The 15,843-nt window shown below is 40.5% G+C and overlaps 1 protein-coding gene across 1 annotated transcript in view; it reads left to right on the forward strand.

The window, feature by feature from the left end:
* LOC137655704 (uncharacterized) overlaps nt 1–15,843 on the forward strand; it is a 102,463-nt gene that overhangs the window by 63,987 nt on the left and 22,633 nt on the right. Inside the window, exon 4 of the mRNA XM_068389702.1 lies at nt 3,688–3,924. Within this exon, the coding sequence (XP_068245803.1) occupies nt 3,688–3,924 (237 nt within the window). The remainder of the gene's footprint in view (nt 1–3,687; nt 3,925–15,843) is intronic.

The following is a 15,843-nucleotide window of genomic DNA, read 5'->3' on the forward strand; positions in this document are numbered from 1 at the left end:
CTACTTGATTTGGCGGGTGGTCAAAGTCATTTCTTGAGAAGCGCCTAGATTAGAGGTTTTGATGAGGACCTTTAGTATGGGTTGCAACCCTTCATACTTCAGCTCCTATGAGTCGCTCAGCATCCTATGAGGATTGCGAGGCTCAGTAAGGAAGACGTACTTAAAAGGCAGAGTAATTGTTCAAGTCGACTTCCTTACCAGGTACTTATTTATTTTATGCTTGTTATTTTGAATAACTGCTAAAATGAAATACGGAATACTTAGCTCATAATAATGTCAACATGTAATGCTGGTCTCTACCCACCCCCCTGGGTGTGAATCAGCTATATGATCATCGGGTAAGTTTAATATTGAAAAATGTTATTTTCCTTAATAAAATAAATTTTTGAATATACTTACCCGATGATCATAAATTAAAGGACCCACCCATCCTCCCCAATAGAGACCCAGTGGACAGAGGAGAAAATTGGTTCTGTGTTGACATCGAGTACTTGAGTACCTACTTGACAGATGGCGCTGTTGATGTACACCCCCACCTGTATAGCGATCGCTGGCGTATTCCGCCCGTAGGTTTTTCTGTCGGGCAGCAGAGCTGACAGCTATATGATCATCGGGTAAGTATATTCAAAAATTTATTTTACTAAGGAAAATAACATTTTTTATGCGGAACTTTGTCAATAGCCTTTTGAAAGTCTAGGTATATGATGTCTATTGCCCTGCTTTTGTCATAAATGATCTCTTTTGTCTTAAACCGTGTTGGCTCCAAAGTTATCTGTTATTTTGCGCAAGTTAGCAGGGAGAGGAGCTTTTAGCACTTGTTGGAGAATTGGTAATGTTACCCCTCTATGTAAATGTGTTTGTGGTAGCTCAAGACCCACTGATTACCGCCCAATTTCCATAACTCCCATATTATCTAAAGTTTTTGAACGTGTTCTGGCAAAACGTCTTAATAGGTTTGCTGAAGGTAATCATCTACTCCCTAGTTTGCAATTTGGTTTTCGTAAAGGCCTTGGAGCATGTGATGCCCTTCTTACAATCTCCAATGCTGTACAGAAATCCCTTGATTGTGGTCAGGAAGTTTGTATGATTGGCCTTGATTTTAGTGCTGCCTTTGACCGTGTTAATCATGAGGCCCTTGTTTTCAAACTGAAACAGTTGGGAGTGGGTGGGTCGTTTCTTAGCATTATTATTGATTTTTTAAGTAATAGATCTCAAAGAGTTGTTGATGGGCACCATAGTGATTATAGGAATGTGATATCCGGTGTTCCACAGGGTAGTGCTCTTGGCCCATTACTTTTCATACTATATACACATGACATGTGGTTTGGCCTAGAAAACAAGCTTGTTGCATATGCAGATGATGCTACTCTCTTTGCATCAATTCCATCCCCTGAATGTAGATCTGTGGTTGGTGAATCCCTTAATAGAGATTTAGCTAGAATTAGTGCATGGTGCAAATTATGGGGTATGAAGTTGAATTCTAGCAAAACTCAAATTATGATTGTAAGTAGGTCAAGGATGGTGGCTCCTCAACATCCCGATCTCAGTATTGATAATGTTTCTTTAAATTTGTATGACTCTTTCAAAATTTTAGGTGTGATTCTCGACAGCAAATTTACTTTTGAGAAACATATAAGGTCTGTGTCTTCTTCAATTGCACAAAAAATAGGCTTATTGAGAAAGTCTTTCAAGATTTTCGGTGATCAATCTATTCTGAAGAAGTGTTTTAATTCTTTCATTCTACCTTGTTTTGAGTATTGTTCTCCTGTCTGGTGTTCAGCTGCTGATTCTCATCTTAATTTGTTGGACAGAAACTTACGGTCTAATAAATTTCTTATTCCTGATCTAGATATTAATCTTTGGCACCGTCATTCAATTAGTTCATTATGCATGTTGCATAAGATTTTTCATAACTCTGACCATCCTTTACATTCAGATCTCCCTGGACAATTCTATCCTGTTCGTAATACTAGGCATGCAGTTAATTCTAATAGCCAGGCCTTCTCTATCATGAGGCTCAATACTACGCAGTACTCTAGAAGTTTTATTCCAGCTGTTACCAAGTTGTGGAATGATCTTCCTAATCGGGTAGTTGAATCAGTAGAACTTCAAAAGTTCAAAGTTGGAGCAAATGCTTTTTTGTTGACCAGGCGGACATGAGTCTTTTTATAGTTTTTTTATGACATATTTGTTTTTGACGTTGTTAATAGTTTATATATGACATGTCTGTTTTGACGTTGTTACTGTTTTTAGAATGATTTATTGTTAATTTGTTCTCTTCATTTATTTATTTGCTTATTTCCTTTCCTCACTGGGAGCCCCTGGGCTTATAGCATCTTGCTTTTCCAACTAGGGTTGTTGCTTGGATAGTAATGATAATAATAATAATATCAGAAGATTGTTTTTCTCTATATGTTCTACTATTAAATCTACTATAATTGATTAAAAAATTTTGCAAGGCACTGAAGTTACCAGATTCTTCTTTTGATCCCCTCTTGTAGATTGGGGGAACATTGCCTAGTTTCCGTCCTTATGGTGCCTTTCTTTTGGAAAATTTGGTAAAATTGTGGGGTTATCTCTTCTTCTAGTTCTATAATCTCTTGGATGTTTATCATCTAGACCTGGTGCCTTAGACTTACTGAGTCCTCTTTGATCACTCAATATTATTATTAGTAACTGTATCAAAAAAGTTTTTTTTATCTCTAAAGAACCGGAAGTTTGGCCTTGCCTTTTTACGAGCTGGCTATGCCATCCTCTATGATTCACATTGATATCTTGCTATTATTCAAAGTAATTAGATTTTCCAGAGAGGAAGGGTTTACTTCTTCACTTCATAGAGACTTACTCCCTCTTAGGGAAGACTCCCCTTATAAATGACTCTGAATTTTTTATCCTCTTAGAATGAACTGCAAATTTTATATACTGTAATTCGTACAGTATGCTTTCTAGCAATACAAACCTGAGTCATTTACCAAAGGTCCCAGCTCAACCGCCCCACAAGTCTTCGACTAGGTGTGTTGTGAGGAGACTTGGTGTGCAACCTCTCGCTTGCTCCTTGCGCATGCGCTGCATTTACCCAGCATGAAGCATGACGTAATCAACCAAAATTTTGAGTGGCCGGTCGTAGAAAATATTAGTAGTAACCCTATTTAAATGACTGAGGTTTTTATTGCTAGGAAAAATACAAATTATATAAATTTGTAGTATTTCAGACCTAATTATTTTTACACTAGAAATCAGACCCAATGTTCTACATAACCTTATTTGGGCAGGAAAGGCTGTGATATGTCAGAGAAGGTTTTGTTTGTTCTGTGAGACTTATAAAGTGGTATGTTAACAAGACATATATTGAAAGTAAAAGGTCTTAATTAGTTTATAAATTTGAACTTTCTGGGTCTTTCTTAAAATGCTATGTTGTTGCTAGTAAAGGGTTTAGTGATAAGGTCACACAGTGAGTTACATTGAAGTTAGAGGGAAGAGGTAAATTTTCATATTCACAAAGTGGTAGTTCTACTACAGCTTTACACCCTTTTTCAATGCTATTTGAATTATTGCATTTATATAATAAACAATGGCTAATTAGTCGTAACTAATGCTTTTGATTTAGCTCTGAAAGCATAGTGCTATACGAATATTTTTTCATATTTTTCTTAGTTTAGTTGTATTATTGTTCCCTGTATTTTCTAGGATGAAAACAGAAGAAAGTCATGTGAATTATGCAAGGAAAAGTTTTGTAAATTATGCAATCAAGTATTCACCAGTTCAAAAGAAGTTGCAGAACACAGGAGAATGCATGGAGATATATATAAATTTGTATGTGATAAATGCCCCAATGTCCGTTACAGACATAAAGCAAAGCTTACACAACATTTCAAACTTCGTCATAAGGTTCACGTTCATCAGTGTCCTGGTTGTGATATTAAGGTAAGTTTTTAATTTTGTTAATGTTTTCTAAGTCAAGATTTTTATACAATATGAGTCTTGATACTCTCAAATATAATCAAATATTTTTGTACAGTAACTTAGTGTCTTTTGAGGTTGTGATATAGTAGTGAAAATTGTAGATCTGAAATTATTATGGAGGTTCATTGATACCTGCATTAGCCTTACTATTATACTGTACGTAATACTGTACACCTCTTTGTGAAATGTACTTTGTACTTAGGCAATGCGCTGTAAAAATACCAGTAACTGAATGTTTGTTTGCAGCAACAGTACAATGCTTTTATGCCTTTATATACTTTTTTATAATTTTATTTTTGTCTTGCTTGTATAATTAAGTTTTTACTTCTTATTTTAGCTCATCTTTTGATGATAAAATTAGCAAAATGAAAAAAATACAATGTAAAACACACATTATGCATAGCTCCCCCTGCTATGAGGGTAATTGCATCAAAGTCCTCCACAAAAAAACAAAACTATTGTATAATAGCAAGTCCTTGGGTTCCTTTCTTGATGCCAAGCAGTACCGTAAATTTCTCACCTTTGAGTGCCAAGACCTTTATGGGTAGCAAAAGATCATAACAAAAAGTTTTTTGTAAATGCTCTAGCATCTTAAATTTCTAAGTTAGCTCATGTTGTGCTTGCGTTTTTGCAATGGAATGAACTTAATTTTATAATCATGAGCATTCTCAAAATTTATATATAGATATCTAGCAACTGAGATTAAAAGGGGAAGAGCAAGAGAGGGTATGGCTTTATTTCTTAGTGAATGCATGACTGGTAAAGAAGTGGAATGGAAGTAGGTATCATGCAGGTTAATGTTGGTAAGGGTTAGGGTGGGCAGAGAATGTTGGGTGTTTGTTAGTGTGTATGGGCCAGGTTGGGAGAAAAGTGAAGAAGGGTGGTATGAATTAACTAGGTGTGTAGAATGACTGAGTAGAAGGAAATATATAGTTGTGATGGGCGACTTAAAAGCCAGAATGGGTGCTGGAGGTAGATGGTTTCATTGGGAAGTATGCATACCAGGTGAAAATGAGAGTGGTGAGAGTGTTAAATATGTGTTGAACAAGACGTAGTGATAAGTTATAATTTTTCTAAAAGGAGGATATAAACAATTATACATGGGTAAGAGTGGCAAATGGAAGAGTGGAAGAAAGGGCATTAATGGATTATGTGTTGATAACCATGAAGATGCTTGGAAGACTGAAAAATGTGCATGTGTTTAGGGGTAGGGCTAATGGTTTGTCTGATCATTTTTTAGTTGAAAGAAAATTAGTTGTAGCAAAGTAGCAAAAGATTGGGAAATAAAATGTTGCCATTGTTGTTCAATTTGTTGGTGGAGTTGTAAGAAGTGCTTGGTTGCAGATTGAAACTGATATATCAGAATGATCATGATTGGGAGGGGAATCAGTTGTTGTTTGTGGATGATACTGTCTAGGTTGCAACCTTGGAGAAGAAGCTGGGTCGATTAGTGACAGAGTTTGGAAGGGTGTGTAACAGAAGGAAGTTGCGAGTTAATGTAGGTGAGAGTAAGGTTATGAGATGCATGAGGAGGGAGGGTGGTGCTAGATTGATTGTCATTTTGAATGAAGAATTACTTGAAGAAGTAGATCAGTTTAAATACTTGGGGTCTGTTGTTGCTGCAAATGGTGGAGTGGAAGCAGATGAACTAAAGTGAGTGAATGAAGGATGTAAATTGTTGGGGGCAACAAAGAGAGCGGTAAAGAATTAGATTGTTAGGAATGAATATAAAGAGAATATTGTATGAGAAAAGTGATTGTACCAACTGTGATGTATGGATCAGAGTTGTGGGGGATGAAAGTGACGGAGAGATAGAAATTGAATGTGTTCAAGATGAAGTGTCTGAGGAGTATGGCTGGTGTATCTCGAGTAGGTACGGTTAGGAATAAAGTAGTGAGGGTGAAAATGGGTGTAAAAAATGAATTAGCATCTAGAGTGAATATGTTGAGGTGGTTTGGCCATGTAGAGAAAATGGAAAATGGCTGTCTGCTGAAGATGATGATGAATGCAAGAGTTGATGGGAGAAGTACAAGAGGAAGGGCAGGGTTTAGGTGAATGGATGGAGTGAAGAAAGCTCTGGGTGATAGTTGGGTAGATGTGACAGAGGCAAAAGAGCGTGCTAGAGATAGGAATGAATAGCGGGCGAGTGATAGTGAAAGTTTCGATAGGCCCTGCTGCTTCCTCCAGTTGCCTTGGTGACCACTGAGGTAGCAGCAGTAGGGGCTTCATCATCATATTGTTATTATTATTACTAGCTATGCTACAACCCTAGTTGGAAAAGCAGGATACTATAAGCCCAAGGGCTCCAACAAGAAAAAATAGCCCTGTAAGGAAGTTAAATAAGGAAATAAACAAACTACTGTACAAGGTAAATAATGAGCAATTAGAATATTTTAAGAATGTTCTCAACATTAAAATGGATCTTTCATATATAAAAAATAAAAACTTAAAAATACAAGAGTAAGAGAAATAAGATAGAACAGTGGGCAGTGCCTGTAAATGTAGAGGTGCACTTCCCCTAATATCATCTCTATTCACTACCAAACTATATGGCATACTTATTGCTATTGAAAAAAAAAATTAATGTTAAAGGAAGAAAGCACTTTACAATTTTTAATGATGCAAGAAGTGTGTTACAAACTTTAGAAGTTTTTAATTTCAATAACACTAGTTTTAAAGATTTTAGAATAGCTCTTCATTATTAAGCTGAGAGGTATAATGTTTCAATTTTGCTGGGTTCCTGCACATATAGGGGTGCCTGGAAATGAGGAGGCAGATAGTGCAGAAAAGAAGCTGCAGCTGAATTGCTTCCAAAAAATATCCCCTCTTATATAATGACTTTTTACCAAACATAAAGAGGTTATGTTTTACATTTAGCAGCAGCATTGGGACACTAGATGGAAATAAGAGGGAATTTTTATTATATTGTTATTATTATTATTATTATTATTTTTATTATTATTATTATTATTATTATTATTATTATAATGATTAGCCCTCTGTGGCTGCGGGGGCATAAAAACAATTAGAATAGCGCTAACGTTATCCCTGCGTGTCATAAGAGGCGACTAAAAGGGACGGGACGAGGGGGCTGGGAACCCCCTCTCCTGTATATAATCCTGTGAGACGTCAACAAAGAGATGGAGCTGTGGGGAGAGTGACTGCTCCCCGCACTCTAGTTTTGGGGTGTTTGAATGTGCGTGGATGTAGTACGATAGAGAGTAAAAGATGTGAGATTGGAAGTATGTTTAGGAAGAGAAGGATGGATGTATTGGCCTTGTGTGAGACAAAGATGAAAGGAAAGGGTGAAGTGATGTTTGGTGAAATGTCTGGTAGAGTGTCTGGGATTGAAAAGGGAAGAACGAGAGAGGATGTGGCTTTATTGCTGAGTGAATGGATGATAGGTAAAGTAGTGGAATGGAAGGAAATATCATCTAGGTTAATGTGGGTAAGGGTTAGGTTGGGTAGGGAATGCTGGGCGTTTGTCAGTGCGTATGGGCCAGGTAGTGAGAAAAGTGAAGAAGAGTGGAATGAGTTCTGAAATGAATTAACTAGGTGTGTAGAAGGACTGGGTAGAAGGAATTATGTAGTTGTCATGGGTGACTTAAATGCTAGAGTGGGCGCTGGAGAGGTAGAAGGTGTCATTGGGAAGTATGGCGTACCAGGTGAAAATGAGAGTGGTGAGAGACTGGTAGATATGTGTATTGAACAAGAGATGGTAATAAGTGCTAGCTTTTTCAAAAAGAAAGGTAAAAACAAGTATACATGGGTAAGAGTGGCAAATGGAAGAGTAGTAGAAAGGGCATTAATGGATTATGTGTTGATAACTAAAAGAATGTTTGGAAGATTGAAAGACGTGCATGTGTTTAGGGGTATGGCTAACGGTATGTCTGATCATTTTTTGGTGGAAGGAAAATTAGTTGTAGCAAAAGAGTGGGGGAATAGAGTAGGTGGATGTAAAAGGGAGCTAGTGAGGGTTGAAGAGCTAATAAAACCGGGGGTAAAAAGTAAATATCAGGAAAGGTTGAAAATGGCATATGACAAAGTGAGAGTAAGAGAAACTGGTAATTTAGAGGAGGAGTGGAAGTTAGTAAAAGAAAATTTTGTTGGGATTGCAAGTGATGTGTGTGGCAAGAAGGTTGTTGGAGGCAGCATGAGGAAGGGCAGTGAATGGTGGAATGAAGGAGTGAAGGTAAAAGTGGAAGAGAAAAAGAGGGCTTTTGAAGAATGGCTGCAGAGTAATAGTATAGAGAAGTATGAAAAATATAGAGAGAAAAAGGTGGAAGTAAAGCGCAAGGTACGTGAGGCAAAGAGGGCAGCTGACCTGAGGTGGGGTCAGGGATTGGGTCAGTCATGTGAAGAGAATAAGAAGAAGTTTTGGAAAGAAGTGATGAGAGTAAGGAAGGCTGGCTCAAGAATTGAAGAGACAGTGAAAGATGGAAATGGAAGGTTGTTAAAAGGAGAGGAGGCAAGGAAAAGGTGGGCGGAATATTTTGAAAGTTTACTGAATGTTGAGGATAATAGGGAGGTAGATATAATTGCTGTTGCAGGTGTTGAGGTGCCGGTGATGGGAGATGAGAATGAGAGAGAGATTACAATAGAGGAAGTGAAGAGAGCACTAGATGAAACGAGAGTAGGAAAAGCATCTGGTATGGATGGTGTGAGAGCTGAGATGTTGAAGGAAGGGGGTGTGACTGTACTTGAATGGTTGGTGAGATTGTTTAATATGTGTTTTGTGTTGTCAATGGTACCAGTAGATTGGGTTTGTGCATGTATTGTACCACTATATAAGGGTAAGGGAGATGTGCATGAGTGTTGTAATTCAAGAAGTATTAGTTTGTTGAGTGTAGTTGGAAAAGTGTATGGTAGAGTAATGATTAATAGGATTAAGGATAAAACAGAGAATGCAATCTTAGAAGTACAGGGTGGTTTAGAAGAGGTAGGGGTTGTATGAATCAGTTTTTTACAGTTAGGCAGATATGCGAGAAATATTGAGCAAAAGGTAAGGAGGTGTATTTGCGTTTATGGATCTGGAGAAAGCGTATGATAGAGTTGATAGGGAAGCAATGTGGAATGTGATGAGGTTATATGGAGTTGGTGGAAGGTTGTTGCAAGCAGTGAAAAGTTTCTACAAAGGTAGTAAAGCATGTGTTAGAATAGGAAATGAAGTGAGTGATTGGTTTCCAGTGAGAGTGGGGCTGAGACATGGATGTGTGATGTCGCCGTGGTTGTTTAACTTGTATGTTGATGGAGTGGTGAGAGAGGTGAATGCTCGAGTGCTTGGACGAGGATTAAAACTGGTAGACGAGAATGACCATGAATGGGAGGTAAATCAGTTTTTTAAATATTTAACTTAGCCGGTGAATATATAATAGCTGCTACTCAGCGGCTCGACAGAAAACACACTCAAAAACTCGCGAGCGATCGCTATGAAGGTTGCGGGTGTGACCACCAGCGCCAACTATCGGCCAGATACCACTCTTGCATGTAAACAAACCCTTCAATTCTTCTCTGTCGACCTTGACGACAAGACGTATCATTACTCGCTGTAGAACCTGGAGTTTTCTCAACATATTTGGTGAAGTACTTCATTTTGGTTTGAGCTTTCGCAGTACAGGTGTTTTATCTTCAACTTAAATCTTGAACTCGTTTTTGGATAGATTTAATTTTTGATGCCTTTGGATTGTTTTTTGGACTTTCCTTGACTTTTAAATGGCCGACCCTTCCCTTAGTACGGAAGTGTGTTTAGGCTTTTAGCAATTATCTTATCACGTTATAAATTAATTATAGATTTTCCTCTATATATTTTATATCTCACCCGCCTTTATTAGGCCTCTTCGATTAGCTTTCCATTTATAATAAACATCAAGATAAATTTTAATGATTTGTTTATATGCGACCTTTCCTGAGAGTAGGCGGTCCTAACTTGGAAACCGAAGTTAAACAACGTTGAGCCCTTTCAATCGTAAATAACTTTTACAGAGCTAATGATTTAAAACTTATTAAATGAATATTTTTTAGTAGATATTTTATGAAAGATTTTCTTTGAATAGTCTTCGTACTGTTTCAAAGATGAACTAACGTTTAGTTTATTTATGCTACGCAGTTTGCGCTCTATCGTTACGATAGAGAGAGAGAGTATCACGGTTTCACTTTGCAGAAAGAGTAAATCGATTCTGACGTTTTGTTCATTCTTCTTTCAAAGCTTAAATGTTTTAAATTCTATTTTAAAGGAAATTTTTAATTGAAAAACCTTTCAGTTTTTTCCTTTGGTCAAATAACCTGTTTTTTGACGAAACGTAAGTGGGCTCTTCTCTTCGGTGCGAAATCAAGAGAGAGAGAGAGAGAGAGAGAGAGATAGAGACGGAGGGAGAGAGAGGAGAGAGAACGTTCCGATCTTTATCTCGTCCCAAGCGAGTAACGTTCTCGAGTTACTCTCGTCCCTAGTCTCTGTACGGGGAGAAAGGATAAAACGTTTTTAGTTTTTTATTCTCGTCCCAAGGCACTGTACGGTGAGAGATTGAAAACGTAGTTTTGAATGAACTAGTGTTTAGTCTCTTCCCCAGCCACTGATCTTTTTATCTTAAAATATGTTTACTGTTTTTTTGCTGGTATTAATGTACTTACATTATACGACTGATTTCGCAATTATAACCTTTTGATGAGGGTAGAATTGCGTGCTTCAGGTAGAAATCAGTTTTATTCATACCTAATGTGAATTGTTAAAAAATTTGATTTCAGTGAAATAAGTGCAAAACAGAAAATCGTAGTGATAAAGTGATATTGCGCAAAGTGTTATCAGTGTTGCGACCGAGGGTTCGTCTGTTCGTGCCTGTCGTTCGCCTAGTCCAGGACCTCTTGCAAGCTCCCAAGCCCAGGGGAGAAGTAATGTCGTACGACTTATGGGTTCGAGAGGCCTTGATCAGCGAACAGATGTTCCCTCTATGGTATCAGGCGTATCTCACCAAGATCACCCCTACCATAAGGCGAGAGAGACGATTTTCTCCTCGTCATCCGAAGGCTTTTCGCATAAGAAACCGTGGAACAAGGTTTCGAGGCCCTTTAAGCGAAAGTCAGTCCTTTCAGGACAGGTCCAGCGTCCTGGTTTTAACTATTAGGACAGCTCTGACCCTATGCAGTCATCGGAAGACTGCTCGCCGCCTAAACAAAAGCGTAACACAGACTCCGAGTCTTTTTGTAGGCAAGGTTTTGCAGTCACAGACGTTACCCTCGTCTCTTACCGCAACCATTCCCGTTGATCCTAAATGGGTTGTACGGCAAGACATGCAGAATAAGCTTGCCTCCCTTATGGAAGACTATTCTGCCGATAAGTCCGTTGAGCTTAGCCGTTTATCTCATCGAGATCCTGGCCTTCAGCCACCCAGACGTTCCTTTGTGCGTCCTGTTGACGTTGGCGTAGCCAAGTCACGTCAGTCAGGTTGTTTAGAACCACACTCGATGCGGTCTCGTGTGGATTTTCAGCCGCATTTGGACGTTAGGCCACTTGCTGATGCTCCTGTTGACGTTCAGGACGTTCGCCAACCATCGAAGTTGACTTGTTTTGACGCTGAGCGTCAACCTCCGCATTCTAGAGTTGTTTTGACTGCTCACACTAGGCGGTCAAAGCAGTCTCGAGTGGACGCTGTGCGTCCTCACGCACCTGTTGTTGTTGACAGTTCACAGACTGTCAAGCAGTTACATGACGTTGCATCCTGGTCCGCTACTAATGCACCAGTGCGTGTGGACTCTGCTTGTAAAGCATTGCCACCACGGTAGGTCTCTCCCTTGCTTGAGACTCGGCTATTGTCGGACAAGGTTCCTTCAGATGAGGAAGTTGCTGTTCCCCCTCCTACTGATATTCCCTTGAGGACTCTGTCAGACGGAGAGGAGCCTAAAGCTGCTTAGCCCTCTATGGACTTTAAATAAATCATACTGATTTTTAAGGATCTTTGTCCGGATCTTTTTGTAACTGCTGCTCCTCGTTCGCCTAAACGTCAGAGTTTACACTAGGCCTAGCTACTTCGAAGCCGTTGTTTTATAAGCTAGTGCTCTCTCGCTCTTCTAAGAGAGCTTTACGTTTGCTAGGCGACTGGTTTATCACCAGGAGGAGTTTGGGGGAGACAGCCTTTGCTTTCCCTACTTTTAAGCTGGCTTATAGAGCGAGAGTCTGATATGACACGAGAGAAGTTCTCGGCTTGAGAGTTCCTGCCTCTGCCCAGATAGACTTCTCAAACCTCATAGACTCTCCCTGGCGCCTGGCCATGAGACGCTCCAAGATTTTATGGTCGACTTCAGAGCTATTTTCGAGCGTTTGAAGTTTTGCTGTACAATTATGTAATGCATAAACAAGGCTTTCAGGGATGGCTCCTATGATCTGACAGCCACGTTCTCTGCAGGAACAAGTCCCTCAGGGATGGCTCCAATGATCTGGCAGCCATGTTCACTGCAGGAGTACGTAAGAGGCAAGTGCGCTCAATGTGTTCATTGTCAAGTCAAACTTCACGATGAAGTCTACCAGGCTGTCTTGACAGCATTTATGGAAGGCGACTGGATGGTCTCTCTCGACATTCAGGAGGCATACTTCCACAATCCTATACACCCGGATTCCCAACCGTTTCTGAGGTTTGTTTACAGGAATGTGGGGTACCAGTTTCGAGCCCTGTGCTTTGGCCTCAGTCCTGCTCCTCTCGTGTTTACGAGGCTCATGAGGAATGTGGCAAAATCCCTCCATCTATCGGGGATCCGAGCCTCCCTGTACTTGGACGACTGGCTTCTCAGAGCATCGTCCAGTCTTCGCTGTCTGCAGGATCTACATTGGACGTTGAGTCTGGCCAGGGAGTTGGGACTTTTGGTCAACCTAAAAGTCCCAACTGATCCCATCCCAGATTATTCTATATTTGGGGATGGAGATTCGCAGTCCAGTTTTTTTCGGGCTTTTCCGTCTGCCACCGAATAGAACAAGCCCTGCTCGAAGTCCAACTAATGCTGAAAAGAAAACGTTTGTTCAGTCAGGAGTTGGAACAGTCTCGTAGGGACTCTCTCATCCCTGGAGCAGTTTGTCTCACTAGGGAGACTACACCTTCTGCCTCTCCGGTTCCATCTAGCCTCTCACTGGAACTAGGACAAGATGTTAGAGACGGTATCATTCCCAGTCTCCGAACCAGTAAAGGCATGCCTGAAATGGTCGGACGGCAATATCAGTCTGAGAGAGGGACTATCCCTAGCAGTCAAGAACCCAAACCACGTGTTGTTCTCAGACGCGTCGGATTTGGGTTGGGGTGCGACCCTGGACGGTCGGGAATGCTCGGGTATGTGGACCTCAAGTCAGAAGAGCATGCACATCAACGGCAAGGAGCTATTAGCAGTCCACTTGGCCTTGATGATATTCGAAAACTTCTTCGAAACTAAGTGGTAGAGGTCAACTCAGACAACACCACAACTTTGGCGTACATCTCCAAGCAAGGAGGCACACACTCCTTCACGCTGCTCGAGATCGCAAGGGACCTTCTCTTATGGTCAAGAAATCGAGGCATCTCCCTGTTGACGAGATTCATCCAGGGGGACTTGAACGTCTTGGCAGACTCTCAGTCGGAGGGGTCAGGTGATACACACGGAATGGACCCTCCACAAGGACGTGGGCAAGAGTCTTTGGGCTACTTGGGGTCAACCCACCATAGACCTCTTTGCCTCCTCGTTGACCAAAAGGTTACTAATCTATTGCTCTCCAGTCCTAGATACAGAAGCAATCCACATAAACGCGTTTCTACTGGATTGGTCTCTTCTGGACTTATATGCATTCCCACCATTCAAGATAGTCAACAAGGTACTGCAGAAGTTCGCCTCTCACGAAGGGACAAGGTTGACGTTGGTTGCTACCCTCTGGCCCGCGAGAGAGTGGTTCACCGAGGTACTTCAATGGCTGGTAGACTTTCCAAGAAGTCTTCCTCTAAGGGTAGATCTGTTACGTCAGCCCCACGTAAAGAATGTCCATCAAAGCCTCCCCGCTCTTCGTCTGACTTCCTTCAGTCTATCGAAAGACTCTCAAGAGCTCGAGGCTTTTCGAAGGAGGCAGCCAGTGCGATTGCAAGAGCGAGGAGAGCTTCTACCATTAGAGTATACCAGTCGAAGTGGGAAGTCCTTTGAGACTGGTGCAAGTCAGCATCTGTGTCCTCGTCCAGTACCTCTGTAGCCCAAATCGCAGATTTTCTTTTACATCTGAGAAAGGTTCGCTCCCTTTCAGCTCCCACGATTAAGGGCTACAGGAGCATGTTGGCTTCGGTCTTTCGACATAGAGGCTTAGATCTTTCCAATAATAAAGATCTCCTTAAGTCTTTTGAGACCTCTAAGGAACGTCGTTTGGCAACTCCTGGATGGAACTTAGACGTGGTCATAAGGTTCCTCATGTCAGACAGGTTTGAGCCATTACATTCAGCCTCCCTGAAGGATCTCACCCTCAAGACACTTTTCCTAGTGTGCTTGGCTTCGGCTAAAAGGGTCAGTAAACTTCATGCCTTCAGTAAGAACATCGGTTTTTTCTACAGAAAAAGCCACTTGTTCACTTCAACTTGGTTTCCTGGCCAAAAAATGAACTGCCTTCTCGTCCTTGGCCTAAATCTTTTGATATTCCTTGCTTATCAGAGATCGTAGGCAACGAACTGGAAAGAGTATTATGTCCTGTTAGAGCTCTTAAGTTCTATTTAGCTCGTACTAAGTCATTACGAGGTAAATCTGAGGCATTATGGTGCTCAGTTGAGAAACCATCATTGCCTATGTCAAAGAATGCTTTGTCATATTTTATCAGATTTTTTAATACGAGAAGCTCATTCTCACTTGAATGAGAAAGACCGATGGTTGCTTAAGGTTAAGACGCACGAAGTTAGAACTATAGCAACCTCCGTGGCCTTCAAGCAAAATAAATCTCTGCAAAGTATTATGGACACGACTTTTTGGAGAAGCAAGTCAGTGTTTGCGTCATTTTACTTAAAAGATGTCCAGACTCTTTACGAGGACTGCTACACACTGGGTCCATTCGTTGCAGCGAGTGCAGTAGTGGGTGAGGGTTCTACCACTACATTACCCTAATTCCAATATCCTTTTTAATCTGTGTCTTGAAATGTTTTTTGGGATGTACGGAAGGCTAAGAAGCCTTTCGCATCCTTGTTGATTTGGCGGGTGGTCAAAGTCATTTCTTGAGAGCGCCCAGATTAGGGGTTTGATGAGGTCCTGTTAGTATGGGTTGCAACCCTTTATACTTCAGCTCCTGGGAGTCTTTCAGCATCCTAAGAGGATCGCTGGGCTTCGTGAGGAAGACAGACTTACAAGGCAGAGTAATCGTCTAAGTCAACTTCCTTACCAGGTACCTATATATTTTGGTTTTGTTATATTGATAACTGTCAAAAACTCTTAGCTTATACGCTGTAAACTTAATTAACTCTGGTCTCTACCCACCGCCTTGGGTGTGAATCAGCTATTATATATTCACCGGCTAAGTTAAATATTTAAAAATGATATTTTAATTATAAAATAAATTTTTGAATATACTTACCCGGTGAATATATAAATTAAAGGCCCTCCCTTCCTCCCCAATAGAGACGCAGCGGGACGAGAAGAATTGAAGGGTTTGTTTACATGCAAGAGTGGTATCTGGCCGATAGTTGCCGCTGGTGGTCACACCCGCAACCTTCATAGCGATCGCTCGCGAGTTTTTGAGTGTATTTTCTGTCGAGCCGCTGAGTAGCAGCTATTATATATTCACCGGGTAAGTATATTCAAAAATTTATTTTATAATTAAAATATCATGTTGTTTGCGGATGATACTATACTGGTTGCAGACACAGAAGAGAAGCTTGACCGACTAGTGACAGAATTTGGAAGGGTCTG

Source organism: Palaemon carinicauda, chromosome 16 (genome assembly GCF_036898095.1).
Source record: "Palaemon carinicauda isolate YSFRI2023 chromosome 16, ASM3689809v2, whole genome shotgun sequence".
Taxonomy (NCBI): Eukaryota; Metazoa; Arthropoda; class Malacostraca; order Decapoda; family Palaemonidae; genus Palaemon; species Palaemon carinicauda.